Genomic DNA, 23934 nt, shown 5'->3' with positions numbered 1-23934 from the left:
CCTCCCAGTCCTGTCCACCAGCCACATATCCCCCAACCAGAGGCATCCCACATTACCAGTTGCTCGTGTGTCTGTCCAGAGATGTTCTCTGCATATACAAGCATCATGAGAATTTTCAGATCTCCAGCCGTTGTTTGAGCAAAGTGTTTTTCAGTCATGGATTTTGTGTTATTGGTATATTAACTTTCCAGGTAGTCAAATGATTTCAAGGGCTAAGTAGAATTTCTGGCAGGCTTTTGTCCATACTGTCTGTTAGAGGCAGGATGCAGAATTCCTTTGGGCAAAAAAATTCTAAAAGAAGATTTCAAGCAACAGGTCTGTATTTTCACCATAACGCAAAGGGAAAATTATTAGTCCGTTAATGTTTTAAAATTAAAATTATGTATGGACTTGTTGAGAATTAACATAAAATACTAAAGTAATCTTGTGTGTTTTTTAAAACAATCCTCATCTTCTTTATCACAAGTGAAAACCAAGAGGCACGTGGGACAATCGTGTTCATAGTCAGAGCTGCTCGGTATTAAAGTCTAACTGACTAAAGGAGAGGCAAGCTGTGAGATTTAGCCAAGCTTTTGCCAATGTGGAACTGCGGTGAAACTGTTCTAAGTTTTCTTAAAATTTGCTTTTGGTTATATTGTTGTTAATGTTTTGCTTTGAGATTTCAACCTTCAGTATTTGATAGCTCTGTTGAATATGTCTATTTTTATGTATTTATATAACTATTTATATACCAAAGAATGCCATTTTATTATTCAAATAATGTCTCCCAGGCAAAGCAGGCAACTGTATATTTGGGAGGGGGCTGCATGTTAGATTTTTCTCCCGAGCCCATTTTCTTGGTTTGTATCCGCTGAGCGCAGGACAACTCGATGTGTACTTTAATTAGGGAAACACCCATTTTTTTGAGCCTTGTGTCCTCATCTGTAAAACAGGGGTAATGATATTAATTATCTCTATCTCTGACATAGTTGCTGTGAAGATTATTAAATAAAGTAATGTATGTGAAAGTGCTTGCATAAACTCTAAAGTATTACCGAGATGTCATGTGCTGACAGCGAGGCATTTGTCTCGCGTCCTGGAATGCCAGTGGTGGTGACGCGCAGGGAATAGAGAGGAAGGGACAGATCTAGAGGCCACGCGCAGGAAGAAAGTGTCCGGCTCGGTGACTGACAAGAGGGTGAAGGAGAGCAGTCGGAGCGTTAGCGCCAGGCTGACTGGGAGAGAAGGTGGAGCTGTCTGCAGACACAGGGCAGTGGGGAACGGAGCCGATTCCAGAAAGGAGGGGCTGTGACTGCTGACTTTGAGGCACTCAAACGTGTGGAAGAGGCTGCCTTGAGCACAGGGGTGAAGGGCTTGGCTTATTGAGTTTACAGTTTCAGGACCATTTCTGTGGCCAGTAGTTGGTCTTGGAGCCCGAACATGTCCTGGGGATTATCTAGAGCACGGGCCTCAGACTGTGTCTTTAGGTCACTAGCACCAGGACTGGGGGAGGGCGATAAAGGGTCTGGGAATGTGGTGGCCAAGAGACTTACCCATCACGAAATCCATCCTGGCTGAAGCCGGTGCTGATGCATGTCTATGGTCAACAGAGAGGAGGCATCCAGATAATAGAACCCCAGCATTGCACCAACACAGTGGTTCATGATACAGAGTTGACTTTCTGGAAGCTAAGGGTTAAATGCATATTTCGAACTAGAGAGTGAGGAGAGTAGCCGAGGGCATTTCACCCTTCCTCAAGTTAGTATCAGAAAGTGGAGCTACAGAATGATACCAGAGCAACGGGTCAGGCCACTGTCTGGGTCACCTAATGCCTGGGAATAGCTTGGTTACTTTCCTTTTGGTTACTCTCCCATTCTGGGGTGAGGGCTGTGGAATGTGGGGCAGAGGGAATTATGTTCTCCCCTCCGTTCCCATGACACAGCTCTTCTTAGGTGAGTCTTTCTTTTCTGAGAGTCTGTGTCTGGCCTCGGCTTCTGGTGGTTTGAATTGTGGTTTTGGCTTATGGGCAGCCATGTTGGCTCATGGCCTAGCTGTGGGATTTCCATATACATTCCCTTCCTCCTTCTCTCACTCGTTAACCAGCAAGCTGGTTTTGACTGCCTGATGTGTTCTGCTAGGCACCCCAGAGGGATATAAGAGAAGGTAAGAAGGCGTCAGCATCTCTCTTTCCCCCTTCCCACTCCGAATCCCTGGTCTTTTGGAGTTTGGCACCCAAGAGCCAGTTTGACCAGTTCCTGCCCTGCCGAGTTGGGCAACTGTCGAGGGCTTCTTTTGGTGTAACCCTGCTAGTCCTGCTCTTGTATTTACCTTTCATTGATAATCAACTCTTAGATAATGAGCAGGTCTTTGTACATTTATTTGAAGGATTGTCTCACGGGAGGTGGCATGGTGTACAGGGAAAGCGCGTGAGATTGGAGAATCAGGAAGGGTCGGGTTTGAATACCGGCCTGACTGCCCACTGCATGTGTGACCTTGGCCAAGTTGCTTCACCTGCTCAGTCCTTCGTTTCTTCATCTGTAGAATGGGATTGTTAGGATTAAGTGACAATGTGCAGGAGTACCTAGGAGCAGGCCTGGTACAAAACTGACTCTAAATATACGTCAGTTTCCTTTTTGCTTCTCCAAGCCGTGCTTTGCAAAGCACTAGATTGATGGCGGGAGTTACAAGCTCTGTCTTTATTCAGCTCCTTGAGGAAGTCGTTTGCCCACTTTGAGCCTTAGTGGTCTCATGTGGCAAATGATGAGGGATCACCAGAACCCTTTAGTGGTGTTGCTCTGTGAATTTATGACTCTGTAGTTAGTCATTTCTGTGCTCCTTGTTACTCTCATTAGAAGATGGGAAAGGGAGTAGGAGACACTCCTAGGGTAAAATATTCTATTTCCACAAGGGATAATGTTGCTTCTGGAAAAAAAGCTTACTACAGGAGGTTTGTCACATCTCTGTGTGGGCCTCTCAGCTCCTTCTGTGGTGGTGGAAGAGAATAAACCCCACGCTTTCCACTCACGGGGAGCAGGAGCTTCTTTGAGGCCCTTGGTGGCAGAACACTTGAGCAAAAAGCAAGGTGTTGGCAATGTCTTCATAAAAACTGTCCACTCATTTCGTGGGAACCTGCCCCGTGCCCTACGTTGTTTCAGAAAATTTAGAACGCTCCTGACTTACAGACAGCCTCACGTCCAGTGGCTGCCAGCCACGTGCGGCACTGGAATCCCCTCTCCCTCTCCCTGCCTGCTGCCCTACCCTTCCCTTCCTCCCTGTTTACTGCTGGTGCAGCGACTAAGGTCACCCTGGGGGCTGCCGATGGGTGTGGCCTTCTCACCAGCTGCTGCGTCTCCAGTGCAGAGTCAGTGCGACCGGCCCTTGTGTGCAGAAGTGGTCCTCAAAATGGGCAGGACTGTGAAATCGCTGGGGCACTTGACAAACAGGTGCCTGGACCCTACCCCAGATGAGTTAAAACCCTGGGAGTGAGGCATGGGTATGAGTTTGTTTAAAAATATCCGCGGGTGGTTCCCGTAAGCAGCCTTCCCACCAGCCTGTCTTCACTCCCCATCTGCTGAGATGCTCTCACTTCATGTGCTTCCCGGCCCTCTCCCCAGGCCCTTGACCCTCTTGTCCTTGGGGCTCGGTCCTTTTCTGCCCCTTCCACCCGATTCCTGTCCCTCAGGAACCCTGCCTGGGGTCAGGGAAACTGCAAACTCAAGGGACAGCCCCGTTCAAAACATGAACAAGTCTTTCCAAAGAAACGTCGTTCGCCCATGGTGGATGGGAGGTTTTCGGTACTGAGTGTAGCAGGCTTTTGTGGACTGGTTTGGGAACTTAACCACCATGCAAATAGTGTTTTTGTTTAAAAATCGAGGAGTCCAGGGGCGCCTGGGTGGCTCAGTCAATTAAGTGTCCAACTCTTGGCTTCTGCTCCGGTCATGATCTCAGGGCCTGGGATCAAGCCCTGCACTGGGCTCTGCACTCGGCAGGGAGTCTGCTTGAGGTTCTCTCTCCTTCTCCCTCTGTCCCCCACCCCCACTTGTGCCCACGTGCTCTCTCTCTCAAAATAACTCTTTAAAAAATAATAATAAATAAAAATTGAGGAGTCTGCTATGTAGAGGAATAAGATTCTACTCATGTCCTCGATGTGCTTAAAACCTAGTAAGAAGAGATTTAAACTCGCAGGAAAACATACTCCAATACAGAATCGAGGGCTAGACTTTGTCGTGTAGATCAGCTGTTCTCAGGCTTGGGCCTGTGTAGGGATCACTTGGGAACATTAAAAAAATGTGCAAGTTCTGACCACATTCCATTTGCCTCTGATTCAGTGTTTTTTTCGGGTGAGGCCTGAGCCTGGGCCTTTTCAAACAAGCTCCCCAGGAGAGTGCGATGTGCACCACAGCTGGAGGACTGGTGTGCCTGAATTCAGAGAGGGGCGAGGTCAGGGACAGACTGCAGTCTGGAGAAGCTTTGTGAAGGTGGGTCCTCTTGTCCTCTCCCTGGAAGAGACGGGGCGCGTCCTGAAGAGGCAGCTTGCGTTGGCTTCGACACCCTGCCCCGCCCCAGGTGCTGTTTCTTGACGTTCCTGGCCTGACGACTGGCTGCCGAGGTCCTCAGCTCAGGCTTGTTGGTACATTCTTCCTTGACCAGGAAGTTTCTGCCTGGGGCTGCCACCCTGGCAGCGAGCTGTCACCATTAATCTCTCAGGTCCAGTAATTGGAGTGGACGCTGAGCCATCACTGTGGATCAAGGCTCAGGGATCCTGGGGCTGTTTCCTTCTGTCATTCATCTCCCCCTGGGCTGGGGAGGAAGATGCGGGGGGGGGGGGCGCGGAGGAAACTGCATTTATAGACACTCGTCATGTTTTCCTGGCTTCTCATCGTGAAGAAGGAGGTACATGTGAGCCTAGGAGCAGACTGTGGGGTGGGCGGTGGGTGAGGGAGGTGAAGGCGCCCCCGCCCCCAGGTAACCGGGCAGGAGAACTGCTCCTGTGTCTTTCTGCAGCGGGAGAGCTGAAGGGGAGGCAGGGGACCGTGGGTGGAGCAGCCCTGGAGGGTGGAGGGGATGAAGTAGTTGAAATCTGATCGGCTCATATCTGTCATTACGTGTGGGTTAGTGTCCAAACATTCCCCAAATCCCACTTCACCACTCATAATTCCAGATAGGGCTCTGGAGGCCTTTGGGCTGTGGTTTGGGGGGATGAGAGTGAGTTGTGCAGGACCAGCCCTGAGACTTGGCATCCATATCTTGTAATTAGCGTTGTGGGTCGGCGAGAGGAGCTGCCATGGGCTAGGCTCTCCTTACGGATTTTCATGTAATTCTCACAACAAGCCTATGCAACAGGGTTTACTGTCCCCCTTCTATAGGTAGAGACACTTCCCTGCAGTCATAGGGCGATAATGTCACAGCCAGAATTCCAGCAGCTCAAACTTATAAGATTTTATCATGCTGCTTCTAGGGCATTAGGTTGAAGTCAGGCAACCTGAGCTTTATAGTTGAGGTTCTGCCACCAATTAGGTGACCTTGGACCAATCCCCTACTCACCAATCCCCCCGCTTTCCTCCAGTGCCAAATGGGGGCTGGGAGTGGGCCAGGTGCTCAGCTTCCAGCAGAGCCCGGTGGCTGTGTGTGTGTCCTTGGAGGCAGCCTTCCTGTGTGCGGAGCTGTCTGCCCAGAGTGGTTCACGTTCTCCTTGAGGCAGTGGCGGTGGCTCAGTGGCCTTTTGGTGTGCCTGTGGCTCCTTTGTGGACTCTGATTTAGGGGCACAGGGCCTATCTCTCTTTACCCGATAGAGGTTTCCTTAAAAGTCAAAATGCAATCACTGTATATTTGGGGGAAAAAAAAGTATAAATCAGATCATCCATGTTTGAAATGCTAATCTGGCTACTCAAAGGCGGCATTAGGTTTATGGCCTCATTTGTACAAACGGGGTAGGGGGCAACATCCTCTCTGAATTTCTTACTCTAAAATTTAAGGTCTCTGAGAATCCTTTTATCATGGTATCATTCCCATCCATTTTCTCATTTTTTCGTGTATAGAAAATTTCACATAAGCATTTGCTTCTAGTGATGTATGTTAATTTAGATAATTGGGCTCAGGAGGGCTCTTCCCTACCATCTAAAATACTTCTTAAAGGCAGTCTCCTGGAATGACAGGTCATTTCACTGCTAACCCTTTAGGAAATTTACTAAATTCTCATTATCCAAGATGCATCTCCCTTAATATTTTGAGACAACCCCAGGTAACCGGGGGCTTCAAGGTTATTCTCGGAGGCTTATGCAACAGCTTAAGGGGCACCAGGAGCTGTGGACAGGTTCTCAAGGTCCATGGGGGAGTGGATTTTCCAATTTATAAATAAGAAACTCACGGCTGAGGTTTCTAATCTTGGTCATTTCTTTGGAATACTATCATTCCTGTGTCTTCATTGCTCCTTTCTGACAGTGGGGACATTAGAAAGCCAAAGAGATTGTGCCAGGACAGAATACTACCTGTGAGTTTCTTGCTGTTTTAATACAACATTTACTTAGTGTTTTATGGCATACAGACATCATTCCAGTTGGTACTCATGATAATCCTGTGAAATAAACTAAACAGCTGTATTTTTTTATTTCTGTATTGTGTGAATCAGTACCCTGTTTATTACAAAAAGAATTTGAAGTGGCATAAAGCAGGACTAAGCCAACAAGGAGACCAGAGCAGTCAGGAAGGAAAAAAGTATAATAGCTAATACTCGTTGAGAGCCATCTAGGTACCAGGGACGATTCCAAGTGCCCTTACGTGTATTAACTCATCCTTATGACTGCCTTGTGAAGTAGGTACCGTTATTATCCCTGTTTTTACAGAAAGGAAAACTGAGGCTTAGTGGCTATGGAAATTATTCACTGCCAAATGGTGGAGCTCACACTTTTTACCACCGTCCTAGAACACACCCCTCTCTAGTAAGTAAGGCCAAGGATAACATTCGTGTCAACATAACCATGGCAAGAATTATCACCGTTTTACAGAGGAAAGTCAGCTAAAGAATGTGGGTAAGTGGCTTGCTCAAGGTTGCAAAGCTAGGACTAGAGTCTTGGTCTTCAGTTTCTTAGTGCTATTTCCACTGCCTCACATAGCATCATGCTTCTTAAAATGAAACACATATGTCTTTCAGAACCTGGCAATGGGGGCAGGAGCCGTTGGATCTTTGCAGCTGACCTACATCTCGAAGGTAATGTTTGCCTGGAGCTCTGGGGATTCAGTCCTCTAAGTAGGTTTAGTATCTGAAAAAGAAACAAATTCTTTGGGCATTAGCATTTGGGTGTGTTGCATGGGCAGTGAAGTGCTCCCCAGTCCTCCCTTTGGAAGCTTTGCTGCTGACCGGTGCTGGGTGGAGTGCGGTTAGCAGGCTGGGACGGTGAGCCTGAAGCCTGTTACTCCTGGGACACATCAGTCAGTGATGCTCCCAGCTCCTGCCAAGGAGGCATAGGTGGTGGGGGTAGAAGTCGGGCATGACATTTTTTTGTCATTGGGGCAAGAAGGAGTACAAAGCACCTGCAAAACCTCCAGTGACTAGGAAAGATCACCTCCCAAGGGGTATTGTTCAACAGGAGCCGCTCAGAAAGGGATGGGGCTACGCTGGATTATGGATCACCTGGACAGGATGACTGTGGAGGGAAGGCTGGGAGAGCCCCGGGAAGGCATTCGGTTGTGCCAGGGAACTATTCAGTAACCAGATGACTGCTGGAGAGTCTGGCAGGCAGGCTGACAGGCCATCCCCAGTCGGATTAGTGCAGACGGGGCAAGAGCAGCCCCTCTTCAGAGCTGAGACCCAGCAGCTGGGGGCTGCGGGCTGCTTGATGATGCCTACACGTAGCTGCTGAACTTAGCTTCTTTTAGCAACCCCACCCCCACCCCCCGCCCCAGCAGGCTCCAGTGCTGACCTGTGATGCAGCAGAGATAAAAAAGGCCGGGGATTTAGAGCCTCGCCAAAAAGAGGAACTCTTTGTCCAGCGAGAAGAGCCAGGTGGCGCCCAGCCAACACGAAGGTTCCGGAAGTCCTGCTCTCCCCACACACCCCTCACTTCAGGCCTCTTGGGGATCTCTGCTTCCTTGCCCATGTTCTCCCACCCTCAGGGGTTGAGACAAGATGGGGGGAACCCTGATCCGAGTGACCGCTGGCTCCTTTTCATCACGAGCTTTGGGAACCCTTGTGTCCAGCCTCTCATCGCAGCTGTGGGGGGGGGGGTTCCCTTGGAGGTGGAGGAGGCTGCAGGGGTTACAGGCAATGGCCAGCAGACACAGCTGGGCACAGAGGCAGAAGACACAGGGCAGGGTTTGAGCGGATTAGAGAGAGGAGATAATGACCTCGGGGGAAGGGGGCAGGGCTTAAAGCAAAGCTTTGCTAGCACAGCTGTGGGCAATTTGCGCTTGCCTTGTGGTGAGAGATGTGGCTGCCTCTGGGGCCAGGCGGGCCAGAGGCCTGGGCCTTCCCCTCTCCTGTCCGGTCTTGCTGTGGGCTCATGAGGTCTTTCTCCAGGAGGTCTAGAGGAACAGAATCAGAGAGGGGGGAGCGGAGAACCTCATTAGTAGTGAAACTCCAAACCTTCTTCTGTTTGAGATGGTTTGGGAGACTTTTTTTTTTTAATGGGGGAAGAATGAATACCATCTCCTGCTGAATCATGATTTATAAATGCAGCTCAGATGAGGGTTTTTAGAATTCTCAGCTTTGGAGGCTGCCTCATTTAGAAAGGATGGACCTGCCTTTTAGCCCTTCTTGGGAGATGCAGTCCTGGGTGGGTGTTTTGCAAAACCCATAGCTGCCCCAGGGTCAGGTTACATGGAGTGGAGAGCCTTTAACTCCTACCTGACCCAGTGCCAGAAAGCAGGGGTTTTCCCAGAAGCACATTTAGCAGTGGTACTGGCATCAAATTCAGCATTCCAGCCTATTTCTTGTTAACCCCTGGGTAGTCCCTCCCAGAGCCAAGCATTTCACCGCAGTGTCGACCTGGCTCAGTGTACGTGCGGTCTCTGTGCAGGGGTGCTGTTCCGTAGCTCCTTCTTGAGCGCTAGTGTCGGGACGATGAGTTCCTTCAGAAAGGTCAACAGAGATGAAAGTCCTTTACTTGAGGTCCTCCAGGGCATTGATGGCAGCAGAACCAGGTTTGAGGCAAACTAGAAGACGATGGAAGGTGGCCTTGGTACCACCACCTTCCCATCTCTCCTGATGCTTCTTCTCTTCTATACAGCCAGCCCCAGTGTCCCACCCAAGCCTGTGTCCTGCTCTGTCAGGGCCTTGCCCTCAGTTGTAAGGAAAACCTTCCTAGAGCACTGGTTCTTAACCTCTTGTGGTGGTGGTGGAGGGCGCGGGGATTGGTGATGGTCACAGACCCTTTTGAGTGTTGGATGAAGAGCATGGACGCCTTTTCCAGGTAACGTATATATGTGGGTACAACACCCTGATTTTGACTGTAATTTCAGGGCTCATTGACCTCCTGAAGCTGGTCCAGAGACCACTGCTTAGAACCCTTCCAGTCATTCTGTATAGTTGACTGCTGCTTCCTCCACTCTTGATGCCACCTCATGGGGCAGGGGCATCCCGGACACTGGGGCAGGGCTACCCCAGAGCTTCAAGCCCTCATTGTACTGCTGCTGCTGCTTCTGCCAGAGGGGCCCCAGCTCCACTTCCGGCCAGGGGCAGACAGGATGGGGCTGGCTAGCAGTGCCCTGCGACCGATGAGTTTGCTGCTCCTGCGGTCTGTGTTTGATCTGATAAGAGCAAGTTCCTGAGTGTCTGTTGAGCTGTAGAGTGGCCTTGTTTGCGTCACTCTATGGTTGACCCGTGCCCATTCTGCCCCTCACATCCTGACCTCCTCTCATTGCTTGCATAACCCAGGACCCACCAGTCAACCACTGCTACGCAGCTACTTAACTGTGGCCAGCTCGGGGCACGCAGATGGTACCACTTGGCCACCCTCACTACAGAGGGTCTGTGGGCCATCCTTTTTCAGGATTCTCTGTTCCTTCACTGCATCTGAAGGAGGCTGCACAGTCTGGTCTGATCACCAGTGTGAGGTGGGGTGGAGGCCAGAGGACTTATACCTCCCAGGGGGGAGGGATTCTGCTACCACAGTCCCCAGGATGTCAGGGGGGAGGCCAGAGCTACCTTTCCATAGTCAATGAGGCCCGTACCTCGGCCCTTCTCCCCTGAGGGACACAGCCCAGTTAGATAGGATTTCGTTTTCCTCTTTTGCCATTCGGTGATTGTAAGAAAGAAACCAGTAATTGCACTCTGGCTTTGCTAATTGGGAAGCTGATCAGAGACATTGAGGGTCTTACCCTTGCTAAACGGCCTACAGGGCAGAACTGGGACTGATGTCTGGTTGATTCAGCCAGGAGCCAGCTACTTTGCCAAATAATCCTTCTGTGGTTAGGCATGAGGCAAATTATAGATGTGCCTGCATGTAATCACCCACGTCCCGTGACTGAAAACTGGATAAACCCATAAAAACCAATGAAAAACCAGGTGATCGCTGAGGTGCAGTTGTTGTAGTAAGCATGCCGGTAGCATTCCCTCAGTATAGGCTGCTAATAAGTTGTGGTCACAGTGGACCAGTTGTCATCCAACCTGGTGCTTTCTCTGGTCAGTGATAAATGTCAGTTTCTGGGAGAGAGGGGTGAGTCTTCTAATAAGCCAGAGAGGGTCTCCAAGTGCCCAGCTTTTCAAAGCCATTCTAAAGCTTAACGTAGAAAGGAAGCCATGAGATAGGTGGGTTCTGAGGGCCAGGCCGCTCTCTGCTGGTCAGCGCCACCCAGGAACTGAGGGGAGGCCACGCAGGTGTTATGGGCACAAGGGACCCGCAGGAGGAACATGGATGCCGAGGGAAAGAGCAAGAAAATGAGTCACTGACAGATAAGGACATCAGACCCAAGCAGGATAAAGGCATATGCTGTGGTTCACATGGAATCCCAGGATCCAAAACCCCAAACCCAAGGTAGCACAGGGGCCAGAACTTATGATGTCTTGGAGCTCTGGGGAGTGCTTTCTGGGAGTGGGGGAGACAGACCTGAATCTGGGTAGTCTGCGGCTGAACTCAGGGTAGGTGGGCTCACCTCTGCCTGCATCTTTATGTTTTTCAGGGTTGTTTAAAGGCTTTCATTAGGCCCTAAGGCCTCCACCTCGCATCATGGTGAACATGTCAGAATATAACCATACTGGTTGTAAAATATTTGGAGGCACTTCAGTCACCTTACTTGTGGAAGGATTTGGCCGAGTAGCTCATCTAACTCATGACTGGCTGTATTTCTCGGCAATCGTCTTGCACATCCAAGGGTTCTTGTGGACCAAGAAAATCAAAGCTAGCATTATTTTCCAATGTAATGAGATTTTTGTGACTGTTTAATTGAAACATTAATGAAGTCGACTTAATGTGACATCTTGTAGGCACTTAAAATCCTTGTCTAAGAGGTTGATATAATGTTATATAGACATTTAATGATTTCTTTATTAATGTCGAGTATGCTATGTTCATTTCGTATGGTGGAGGGCAGACATTTTTTTCAGGTCTCAGGCAAGTAGGAGAAGGCCCTCGCTTGGAGAGGGGACTGAGAGGATGATGTCCACAGGAGGATTACGACAGCGTGGAAATAGTTCCTAACCTAGGGTTTTAAGGGACGGTGCCTCCTTAGCAATCCCTGTTCCTGAACTCCATCAAGGGTAGTCACCTCTTGGCATATGAGGGAATAGGATTTGTTTTCCTTTATTCATTCAGCATGTTTGAACCAGAGTGAGGTAGTCAGGAGCACATAGTCAGGAGTGTACATGCAAGAGAGGATTGAAAAAACGTGATGAACTAACACAACAGGAGCTATAAAAATATTTCTGCTTTCTTCTGTTCCCTTCCCTTAAATGCATAAGTATGCTCTGATTCCTAGGGCCACCTCTTATTTTCAGGGTTAAACAGTCAGGGTAGATATAAAGGACATTGATCTGTGTGTCCAAATGCATGCTCCCCGACCTTCCTGTGAGCTCTAATTGGAATCTGTGTGTTTGTAGCCATACCATCTTTAATTTGGAGAAGTGTTTAGGGAGGGGGTCAGTGGTTGAGGGACGAGTGGAATCTTACTGGTATGAATGGGGCACGTATGGATTATGTGGCCCAAAGAGAATTTTGTCGGATTGGGTGGCTCTTCAAAGTGTTTCTGCAAAGATGATGATTAAGGTAGACAGCAAGGTAGTGGTTATCCCTTGAGGGGTGGGGATGGGGTTCTATCAGGGAGGGGCACACAAAGGGCTTCGAAGAAATAGGACTGATAACGGCCTATTCCTTAATCTGGATGGCGAGTACAGGGTTTCTCCACTTAATTATTATTCTTCAGAATGCATATATATGTTTTATATACTCTTCTTTGTTGTGTGGAAAGTTCCACAGCAAAAAAAAAAAAAAAAAGAAAGAAAGAAAGAAAGAAACTTTGAAAAAAATGCTTTACAACTATCTTAGAAACATATGCTTCTTTCTTTTATTTTTTATTTGATTTAGGTGAGCATAGCTACATCGAAGCAGAAACCCAAAACTCCATTTTGCTTTGGTAAGTACTGAGCTGGAGGCTGGGTTTTCTGAGCATTCTTGCAGCAACTTCCTCTTTGTGTGCAGACAGTCCTGTGATCACATGTGACTTGCACCCTGCGTGTGTGACTGACTTCAGTCATGGCAACGGGCCTCCTGTCTCAAGCGATACTGCTTTTTCCTTGGTCTCGCTGCGAAGAGAGTTAATACCGTAAGACGGAGGTACAGGGACCAGGGACGGTTCTGTTTTCCTGAGTCCGCAGGGCAGGGTCCAGGTATCTACTGGTAGTTTCTGGGAACCCTCCACTCAGATGCAGTGGTGTGCTCAGGAAAGGTGGAGACATGGGGGAGTTGGGGGAACAATAGAAAAGGAGTATCCTGTTGAGTGTCTCGGCATTGCCACATGAGTGCCAAAGTTGGGAGTGACACAGGAAGCAGAGTCACTGAGTGGATGTCCCTACTCATTAAATCATCAGTCATTATTTGGCTCCTACCATGTTCTCAGGAACGTACTAAGTGCTACAAGCAGATGCTAACAAGTAGCTTCTCTTGTTTATCTAGGGTGGTTCTGCATGTCAGCTCCGTGAGGCAGGGTACGTGCCTTTGCTTTGTCATTGCTGTGTCCCCAGCACGCACAGTGGTTCCTGGCATATAGTGGATGCTCAGTAATGTTTGTTGAATGAGTGAATGGATTCATTAGAATTCTCTGTCTCCCCCGTGATGCTCACCTCCTATAGTTCTGGCTTATTTATGCTAGGAGGGCAAAACGGTCACTTGAGCTGTCTTAAGTGTTGGTTGAGGCTTTGGGTTGGTTTGGGTTGTTTCAGGCTTCTCTGGTGTTTTTGTTGTCCCGTTTCTTTCAAATATCATTGCTAAGCTCAGAAATGACAATCTCAGATTTTGTGGTCAGCAGATCTAAACAAGATACGTAATGAACCCAAAAGTAAAATGATTGACCTCGTGGAGTGCTCAGAGGAAAGAACAGGTTGAGAATGAGGTCAGGGTCGCAGATTTGATCTCAGGCAAGCTTTGTTCCATTTCCCGACCACAAGCAAGACTCCTAAGCCAGGCCAGTTGTGCCAGCGGAAACAAGGGGCACTGGGTCCAAAATTATATATGTATCATCGTGACTCTAAATCTGTGAGCGCCCCGATAAAAGAGTTTAAGCTCGTGTCTTGTTGGTGGTGGACTAGAAGCCTCATCCCTGTACAACAGCCCATGAGGGGGGCGGTTAAAACATGAACAACAGGTGTTGTTCTCGTGGCTAATAGAATAGTTCACGTTTTTAAAGAGAGCAACTGTAGCCTGCTGCTTCCCAAATATTCGTGCAGCTGGCTTTGCACCACGGCAGATGTCGCCAGCTGCTCTGTGGAGTCCTCCGCCTTGCTGCTTTAAGCACCGTAGTTTGGCGGTGTCTTTCTGTCTTGCCTGTGTTCTGACCTGGGTTTTTCTCTTTTCTTCCCCCGGGACTATTGCAGTCATCAATGCCCTCTCTCAGAGGTATTTTCTTCAAGCTAACGACCAGAAGGATCTGAAGGACTGGGTGGAGGCCCTGAACCAAGCCAGCAAGATCACCGTACGTATGATTCCCACTTCTTTCTGGAGGGACTCAGTGCCTTTTTCAGCACGTGGCCTGTTTGGGGTGGGGAGACGCTCAGACGACAGCAGGGGCTTTCCCAGGAGCCTGTGGAGACCCAGTTCCCCGTACCTCTTCTTACACCTTGGCTGACTAACCACAGGTTGAGCTGAGAGTTTGAGTTTGAGTTTGAATCAAGTTCAAGGGGAAGTGTATGGAGCGTCCCCTTTGTGCTTCCTGGGAGGGCTCCTGGTCAGTCGTGTTTTGGGTCATTCTGGCATGCTGATTCAGAATGTGGTGGGATTGGAAAATGGATTGCTGACTATGAGAAGCAGGGGAAAGGGGAAAGCATATAAAGAGGGAAGTCAGAACTTTTTACTGGTTTGGGAGCGGGGTGGGGGGGGTACTCGTCTTCCTTTAAGAGGTTGCCTGGGGATCGGTCCAGGCCATCCACCAACCTGTCCTGGAGAACTTTCCATCTGAAAGTATCACTGAGCTGGTTCACTGACTGTTCTCTGAATATTCTCCTTTTCTTTGACTTGGCTGAAGAACTCTTTTCTTCCTTAGAAATATAGAAAGGGTAGGAAAGATGAGGGGGAAAACTTAATGTTTGGGAAAAAACTAGACCTTTTATCAATAGTAGGCAGACTTGTGGCAAGCAAACCATGGTTTGTATGCTGAGAAGATTGAGATTCTTTTTTATTTATTTGTGTGTATGTATTTTAAGTTTTTATTTTAATTCCAGTTAGCACACAGTGTTATATTAGTTTCAGGTGTACTGTACAGCGATTCAGCACTTCCATACATCACCCTCTGCTCCTCCTGACAAGTGCTCTCCTTAATCCCCATCACCTGTTTCCCCATTCTCCACCCACTCCCCTCTGGTAACCATCAGTTTCTTCTTTATAGTTAAGAGTCTCTTGATTTGTCTCTCTTCATTTTTTTCCCTTTGCTTATTTGTTTTCTTTCTTAAATGCCATATATGAGTGACATCATTTCTGTGGCTTATTTCTCTTAACATAATACTCTCTAGCTCCATCCATGTCATTACAAATGACAATATTTCATTCTTTTTTTTAATTTTATTTTTAAGAGATTTTTATTTATTTGAGAGAGAGCACAGGCAGTGGGGGTGGGGAGGAACAGAGGGAGAGGGAGAAGCAGACTCCCCGCTAAGCAGGGAGCCCAACACAGGGCTCCATCCCAGGACCTAGAGATCAAGACCTGAGCCAAAGGCAGATGCCTAACCGACCGAGCACCCAGGTGCTCCAAGATTTCATTTTCTATGGCTGAGTAATATTCCATTATATATATGCCTGCCACTTCTTTATCTATTCATCAGTCTATGGACACTTGGGCTGCTTCCATATCTTGACTGTCGTAAAGAATGCTACTATAAACATAGGGGTGCATGTATCGTTTTGAATTAGTGTTCTTGTTTCTTTGGGTAAATACTCAGTAATGCAATTGCTGGATTGTAGGGTAGATCTATTTTTAACCTTTTGAGGAACTTGTTTTCCAGAATGGCTGCACCAGTTTGCATTCCCACTAACAGTGCAAGAGGGTTCCCCTTTCTCCACATCCTTGCCAACACCTGTTGATTCTTGTGTTGTTGATTTTAGCCATTCTGACAGGTGTGAGGTGGTATCTCATAGTAGTTTTGATTTGCATTTCTCTGATGATGAGTGATGTTGAGCATCTTTTCATGTATCTGTTGGCATCTGGATTGCTTCTTTGGAGAAATGTCTGTTCATGTCTTCTACCCATTTTGTAATTGGAAGATTGATTTTCTGTATCCTACAGTCAGAAATGCTTACATTCTAGTCGTTTCTGATAATAACCATTATGTACCGGGGCAGATTATTCTCCCAAATTCCTCAGGGTTTCTGTGAATAAATTAATAGAAGCCATCTGTACACCTATCTACCTCTTGTGATGCCAGACCCAAGCAGAGCACAATTCAGTCATTGAGGTGGTATGGTTTGTTAGCTTGTTGTTCTGACAAACCTTGGTAAAACCAGGAAAAGAGAGAGACCTAAGGGGAGGGAGGGGGATTGCAGCTAACTCATGTTGCTCTGCTTGTGCACACGGCTCTAGAGTGCTGAGCTTAGTACAGATTTTCTTTGTTCACAGTGGGGTCTCACCCTTCTGTGTCTTATACAGTTTTGGAGTTTTTTTCAATGTCTAATACTTTATTCTCTTTCAGGCTTGCCTCCTGGCTTTCCTCATCTGTTCCTTTCTAGTACACTGGGCTACCCAGCCTATGAGGTGGTGGGGTCTTTCTTTTGTGCCTCATAGGGTTGCTCTAAGCAGCGAGTTCTCCCTACCTCTTTTCTGGCCCCGCGGAGCAGAAGTTAAAAGCCACAAGTGCAGGAAGGAACATGGTGGTGCCCAGAGGCTGGGGAGTCCAGAGGCTTGCTGGAATGTCAGAGCTAAGGAACATGGTGGTGCCCAGAGGCTGGGGAGTCCAGAGGCTTGCTGGAATGTCAGAGCTGCTGTAGGGTCTCCATCGTCTCCAAGATCCCCCTTACTTTCCTTGGCTTAGTTCACGCACCTCTTCATTCCTGCCAAAGGTCCTGTGGGATAGAAGGAAGAGGAGGGGTTTCTATCTCCTAATCTGTTTGCACCCTGGAGGGGTTTACTCCTTTCTCCCCTGCCATATTTTCCGTATCTTGTGTCCTTCCTCTGGGAAGCTGGGAAGAGGGAGGATGTGCGGCTGGGCACCACATCGATGGCATGTATACTGACTTTAGGGCACCTTATATACAAGTGAAGTGTCAGGCACTTTGGGGGATACAGAGATGAAAGAAGGAACAGATCATGTATCGAGCCATGCTTTCATGCGTGCTTTATTACTCCTCTGATATCACTCTTGTGAGATAAGTGGTTTTACTGCCATTTTTTTAAGATGAGAAAAATGGAAATCAGAGTTGCCCAAATTCTAGCAGTGAATAAATGGTAGAGCTGAGACACTATGACTTCCAAGACCTAAAAGAGTTTATGAAAATATTTAAAAAGAGCAACCGTTGTAAATTATGTTAGATTACACACCATTTTTACATCCATGGCTTCATTGTAGCCTCATATAGAAGCCTTAAGTAGGAAGGGCAAGCATTATTTTTCCCATTTATAAACGGGGCAGTGGAAATTCCCAGAGATTAAAGTGCCTTGCCCAAGGTCAAGAAGCCAGGAGGGATGCAGTTTTTCTACCCACGGATCACTGTTCATATTGTGCTAAGGCCACTGGGTCCTTGTCATTGAAGAAGTGATTGACATGTGATATTTAAGGAATTGGATTCTCTCAGAGTATTAGTATTCTTATATGAGTTTTGCGGGACTACCACAGCAAATGAGTGGCTTTTCTCTCTAGGGGAGAATCCTTCCTTGCCTCTTCCAGCTTCTGGTGGCTCCGGGCAGTCGGTGGCGTGCCCTGGCTTGTAACTGCATTACTCCCATCTCTGCCTCCATCACTGTATGGGCTGTGTCCCTGTGTCCTCTCTTCTTCTGATAAGGACATCAGTCATTGTACTTTAGGCCCACCCGAAACCAGTATGACCTGCTGTTAATTTAACGACATCTATGAAGACCCTATTTCTAAGTAAGGTCACATGCTGAGTTTATGGGTAGGTAGTTTTAGTGGGACATGATTCGACTTACTACATTTCTCAAAACAGTTGAAAATTGAGCACTGAAAGTAAAGGACAGCCCCCTGCCCCCATTGGATTATTCCTCATTGCAGTCTAGCCATGCCTGGTGGGAAGTAAGATGAGTCCCGTAATTTTCTTCCCTCCTTCCTTCCTTCCTTCCTTTCAAGATTTCTTTTTTTAAGTGATCTTTACACTTAAATATGGGGCTAAACTTACAACCCCGCGATCAAGAGTCACGTGATCCACCAACTGAGCCAGCCAGGCGCCCCGTGTCCTTGAAATTTTCATTTCATATTGCAAACGAGATCCATAAGGCTCTCCCCCATCAGCGAACACTCCACAGGTGAATGGAAGAGGGCATACCTTGAATTTAGGCCTCTGGGGATATGGCCAAACCAAAAGAATGACCTTGTTTTCAAGTTCTGGGGCGTAGTTATTGTTGCATTCGTCCTCCACACGCTGATTCAGTCTCAGCAAGCTTTGGAAAGGCTCTGGGCAGACAGTCAGAAGCAGCCCACGATACAAGGGCTGACGAGATTCTGAGAGGCAACACAACAGCTAAGCTAACATGAATCCTTTTCTGGCCACTCGGAACTCTAAGAGGCTACTTCCCTCCTTCTTCTTTGCTGGAATTCATTTAGGTCATTTGGGGGGAGTTTCTGTTGTTCCATGGTGGTGATATCACTAAACATCCCAGCGATAATCATCTTCCTCGAAGGAGTCCCGTCACACAATAGCGAAGCTCAGGGAAGAAAGGGTGGCATAGGTGGGTCGTGGGACAGTTAGCAACAGAGAGTCAGGCCGTCCTCAGGGACGCGGACTTCTTTTTAATGAGCTTTCATTTATCTCATCTATAAAATGGAGAGGATAATGCCTGCTTCATAAGATTGCTCGAGATAGAGACCCTGCAGCAGAGTGTGGCACATTGCCTGGCACTGAATGGGGCCCACAGGAGTGGAAACTGCTGGGGAGACAGTCAGAAGGGAAAGAGAAGGTGGATTTCTGGCTCCATCTGGAGAGCTGGTGGGCCGAGGTCACCCTTGTCTATGTAAATGGAATGCACAGGCCAGGAAGCGGGGTCTCCTCTTCTTTCTGGGGCTGCAGTGTCACCCCAGAGCCCTTCTGCTTTGAACAGACATGGAATGGAGTGGTTCTCAGTCTCGTCCTTGACAGAATTCTCTAAGGGCCCTGAACCATGAGCTCTTGGAAGGTCTAGATTCTTAGTTCCTTCTGAGTCCCGAGGCTGTAAAAGCAGTGAAGTTGTGAGCGTTACCCGTGGAATCTGCAGACCCACACAGGTGCTGGGTTCATGTGAAGGACAGGCTCCGTGGTGCTGTGGACATCGCCCCAGCGGGCAGTTAGGGTCTAGTCTCTGTCCAGTTATTAACCATGGCTTTGGGCCATTAACTTGACTGGCCTGGGTCTCTCCTATGTTCTTTATGAAATGAAAGATCTCATCAGAATTGCCAGTATAAAGGAGGAAAGTGAGCAAGGAGGAAGGAAATAACATAAACGAGGATGAACAGCACCTCACTCGCGGCCCGGTGGTGGGGAGCAGGGGAGGGACAGTGGTAAACTGAAGAATGTTCTCCATCTAAAGAGAGAAATGCTGCTTGGCTGGAAGTCCGGATTTTTAGGTGAACTATCCCAAACTTTAAATGTAGACTGAAAAACATACTGCATCGGACCAACAGAACAGTTTGGCCAGAATTTGTTTTCATGCCACCAGTTCACATTCTGTGGCCTGTGGTGTCGAAGGAGCCGTAAAAATTCTGTGATTCTGTGACGGTCCGTGGTGCCCTAATTCTGCCAAGGAGAGGAACAGAGATAACTCTTCAGAAAGGGCTGTGTTGGTAAATGTTAGTACCATCCGTGAAATGTTAATTAAAATATTGTGTAATACTCTCGACCCTTGAACCACATGGGTTTGGACTGCGTGGGTTTACTTATATGCAGATTTTTTTTACAAGACCGAAAGTGTATTTCTCTTCCTTATGATTTTCTTAATAACATTTTCTTTTTTCTAGCCTCCTTTATTGTAAGAATAGAGTATATAATACATGTAATATACAAAATATGTGTTAAATTACAACGTATGTTATCGGTGAGGCTTCTGGTCAATAGTAGGCTATTAGTAGTTAAATTTGGGGGGAGTTAAAAGTTATACACAGAGTTCTGGCTGTGTAGGGGTCAGTACCCTTATCCCCTGCATTGTTCAAGGGTCAACTGTGCTTTTATATTTTTGTATTTGTGAAGTTTTTAAGTATATATACTCTGTCATTTGATAAGCACAATGACTCTATGACATGAATATTTTCATTTTCTATATGGGACCATTTTGGCCTAGAGAGGGGTTCAATGATTTGCTGAAGGTCACTGAGTGAGTTAGTGACAGGTCAGGAGTTGGTACCCCAGGTCCTTGGGCTCTGAAGTTCATGCTCCCATAATTCTGTACCAGAGCCCACATGTATGTTACCTGTTCCCTGGCCTAGCATGCTTTCTCCTCCTTACATCCCTGGTTCCTGTTCATCTCCAGGTTACCGTGCTAACATCTCCTCCTCTGGAGACCTCCGCCAACCACTCCATTTCTAGTAGCTCCCCTGCTGCTCTCTATCTCAGCTCCTGTTTATTTTCTTTACGGCACGCATTGCAATTTGTAATTATTCTGACTGTTTGTTCGGCTCTACATTTTTTGTCAGTCTCTGCTATTAGATTGTCCGTGCTGTGAGGGCAGGACGTGTCTGTTTGCTGTTTTATTTTTGGTCTGGAGTCAGGGGAGGGCTGGCTTATAATGGGTGCGTAGTAGTGTGTGTGCGTGTGTCTGTCTAGAGACGGGTCTGTGGGCAGAGTTCCTCATATTCAGGAATGGGTCGATGGAAGGGCTGGTGAAGAGACAGGAAGTCTTACTAGAATTTGGTACATTAGCTTTTCTTGCCCCTTCCCCTGTGCTCCCCCACCACCATTTTTCCTTAGCTGCCTTTCTTCCCAGGTACCCAAAGTTGGGAACCTGCCTCTGACTACCGAAGTTATAAAAAGCCTACCAGCTCCTCCAGCCCTAGAGAAGAAGCCGCAGGTGGCCTACAAGACAGAGATCATCGGAGGGGTGGTGGTACACACGCCCATCAACCAGGTGCGGGGGGCCGGGGCTGCTGGGAGCTGCTGGGGGATGAGAGCGTCCATAGTGGGCCAGTGATGGCATAGAGGAGGCCAGCACAGAGGAAAGATAGTTGGGGGTGGGGGAGCCAGTGTAGATGGGGTAGTCAAGAAAATCCAGGACAGGGGTGGGTATGGAGAAGAGCAGTGCAGAAATCGAGATTACCGTATCTTGAGGCTGTGTGGCCAGTACGGTCCTGCACCATACATGGGAGACTAGCACTTGTAAATCACATGGGAAATGGAGCTGGGGAAGGTGGGTGAGTCTGGAAACAAGCCCACTGTCCCTCCTCCCATTCGGGTGTTTCTCCCCTCTTCAGCTTTGTATTCTCTGTTCTTACCTTTCTCCTGGGTCAGCCCAAGAGAGAACAAGCCCCGAGCCTTGTTCTGTGACATTACCCAGGACAGTGCCTGACAGGAGCAAGTGAATGTTTCCTTTCTTGTTTATTCTTTAATTGCCATGGTGGGTAAAGAGGCAAGAGAGGATTCGCCAGAGAGGGCTGGGTGAGGCGCTCCGGTTGCTGTGTGAGGAGGGAGGGGGCGTGCTAACCCTGTTGCTGTTTCCTTGTAGAATGGTGGGGATGGGCAGGAAGGGAGCGAGCCCGGGTCCCACGCCATCCTTCGAAGATCCCAGAGTTACATCCCCACGACAGGCAGCCGCGTTCCCTCCGGGGCCCCCTTCATTAAGAGCGGCTACTGTGTGAAGCAAGGGAATGTGGTGAGTGTTGGCGCTGGGGCTCGCGCGAGCCCTGGTGACCCCTGGGAGCGGTGGCTGTGGGTGTGGCACCGGGGCGAGCTGGCTGGCAGGAGGCGCTGCCTTCCTTGGCACCAGCTCCCTCCTAAACCACTTCCCAAACCGGTGGGAGGTTTGGGACGAAACACTCGCCCCTGCGTGTTGGAGGCTTTGCCCCTTGATAGGAAGAAGTCTTTGAGGCCCCTCACCCTGAAGTCTGAACGTGGGCACCCCGCTTCCTTCCGGCTGGGTACCCAGGAAGGTAGAACTAGAAAATTCTCTGGAATGCCGGGGCCTCTTCTTAATGTCTCGCTCTTTACTTTTTCTTTCAGCGGAAGAGCTGGAAACGTCGCTTCTTTGTGCTTGATGACTTTACTATCTGCTACTTCAAGTGTGAGCAGGTTTGTGGTCGTGCCGGAGCCCTTCTGACGGGTCGTGGAAGCAAGAGGCCCGTGAATAACACCCACCTGTGTGCGTAGTCGAGACGCGGACACGCACACAGGCTCCCGAGGTGCCGCCGTCTCCCCTCCCTCTCTCCTGTGTGCGCATCTTTACCTTCATACGGCAACACGGCCTTAACTTCCTCCCTCCCGCCATGCAGCGAGCTGCTCTGTGGTCAGAGCCACAGAGCATCTTCTTAGAATTTTTTCCTCACTTGATAGTTATTTTGAGACCTTGCCTTGTTTGCAGCCTGGTGTTAGCCAACCATCTCAGACCAGAGATGTACGTCAGTCGGCTGGTCTGGGTTGTGGCGTTATGTGGATAGCCTCGCTCATCTTTCTTTACTTGTTTTTTCTACAGGACCGAGAACCACTGCGCACTATATTTCTCAAGGACGTTCTCAAGACCCATGAGTGTCTGGTCAAATCTGGGTAATCATCCGTGCTTATTCTTTTCTGATCAAAATCCCCCATTTGCTTGCTTACAGCTTCGTTTACTACCCTTCTGAGGCTCTATTCAAGAACCCTCTTCCATGCGCATGACAGGGGCTGACATCTCACTGCATCCAAACCGATGCAGCTAAGAGACCACCCTGGGCAAGCTCACTTTTTCCCACTCTGGCTCCTGAGGAGATGGGCTGAGCCTACATAATAATTTTCTGGTGGAGAAAAAGAAAGAATATAGGAACAAAGAGGAGAGTGGTGTTGGGATGCTTCCCAAGTGTTAGAATTAGATGCTCATTGCCTGGGAGCCCGAGGGCTCAGAGTAGAGACTGTGCCCTTAGGTTTCTCACTTATTAGCACTTCTGCTCAGATCACTTAGTGCTTCTTCCCCAACCTTCTTATGCTTTCTCCTCCTTTTGACAAAGTCCCTGATGTCCCCTTAACACAAGGGTAATTCACAGCAACTCTGTGGGACTCCCTTTGGACGTTTCCACTTCCCAGTAGGAAATGATTTACCTTCCACAAGCCATAGTGCATGGGATGAGTTTGAGATCTGGGGCCCCGAGCAAGGGCCTTCCCGTAGTCAGTACAGATACAGATGCCCTTAGAACTAACCTTTAGAAACCCAAGGGTATTTGGGCATCTAGAAATCCTCCTTTTGCCCCCCCCCTTTTTTTTAAGATTTTATTTATTTATTTGTCAGAGAGAAGCATAAGCAGGGGAGCAGCAGAGGGAGAGGGAGAAGCAGGCTCCCTGCTGAGCAGGGAGCCCGATGTGGGGCTCGACACGACCTGAGCCGAAGGCAGACGGTTAACTGACTGAGCCACCCAGGCGCCCCAATCTGGAGTCTTTAGAGACTATTTGTGTCTTTCCATCCCATGGATGGTGTGCAGTGCATCATCCCAGCATCATCAGGGAGGGGATTAGCAGCAGGCAGACTGTTCTCATAGGGAGGCATGGGATGGTCTCGTATGCTGACCAATGCCGCATGACCCAAGGAAGCAGGGACTGAAACTGGGGCTGTACTGACTCTTGCAAATGACAGTTGCAGAGTAGAGATTAGGGAAGTTCTCAGTGGCAATTTGTCATCTGTGCAACTGGCTGTAGATGGAAGTTCAGAAGTGTGGTTCCAGAGCTTGATGGTGGGTGGAGGAGAGATGGGACATGACTCATCCTCAGAGATGGATCCTGCCTCCCCTGACCAGAGAGGGCCCGTGTGGACAGGTAGCTGTACAGCCACCTGGGCGTGTAAGGCAGCTTAGCGAGCCCAGACGACGTGTGGTCCCAAGAGCGCTCTGCACTTTGCTGGAGTCCCTTGCTGCCAGAGTCAGACTGAATTCTTAGTGAAGGAATTAGGGGAGCTGAAGACCATCAGGGAAGGAGGTCTGCAAGGCTCTGCGGGTTCCAGGTCTTTGAGACT

At 48.5% G+C, this 23934-nt stretch overlaps 1 protein-coding gene across 5 annotated transcripts in view; it reads left to right on the top strand.

Annotated features, from left to right (window-relative positions):
- PLEKHA2 (pleckstrin homology domain containing A2) overlaps positions 1 to 23934 on the top strand; it is a 56797-nt gene that overhangs the window by 17684 nt on the left and 15179 nt on the right. For 2 of the 5 annotated variants that reach the window (XM_045779231.2, XM_045779230.2), the window contains 8 exons: positions 4308 to 4457; positions 7130 to 7186; positions 12495 to 12543; positions 14000 to 14097; positions 20734 to 20874; positions 21469 to 21615; positions 21963 to 22031; positions 22432 to 22502. In XM_045779231.2, coding sequence (XP_045635187.1) covers positions 4308 to 4457; positions 7130 to 7186; positions 12495 to 12543; positions 14000 to 14097; positions 20734 to 20874; positions 21469 to 21615; positions 21963 to 22031; positions 22432 to 22502 — 782 coding nt within the window. Of the gene's footprint in view, positions 1 to 4307; positions 4458 to 5346; positions 7008 to 7129; positions 7187 to 12494; positions 12544 to 13999; positions 14098 to 20733; positions 20875 to 21468; positions 21616 to 21962; positions 22032 to 22431; positions 22503 to 23934 lie in introns of those variants that run through there. The other 3 variants (XM_045779233.2, XM_045779232.2, XM_087856386.1) reach the window with 2 other exon arrangements.

The sequence above is a fragment of the Ursus americanus genome, chromosome 27, assembly GCF_024610735.1.
Source record: "Ursus americanus isolate L20-20 chromosome 27, mUrsAme1.1.p, whole genome shotgun sequence".
Classification (NCBI taxonomy): domain Eukaryota; kingdom Metazoa; phylum Chordata; class Mammalia; order Carnivora; family Ursidae; genus Ursus; species Ursus americanus.
The sequence above is the reverse complement of the archived record's forward strand: the minus strand, read 5'-3'. Positions and strand labels throughout refer to the sequence as shown.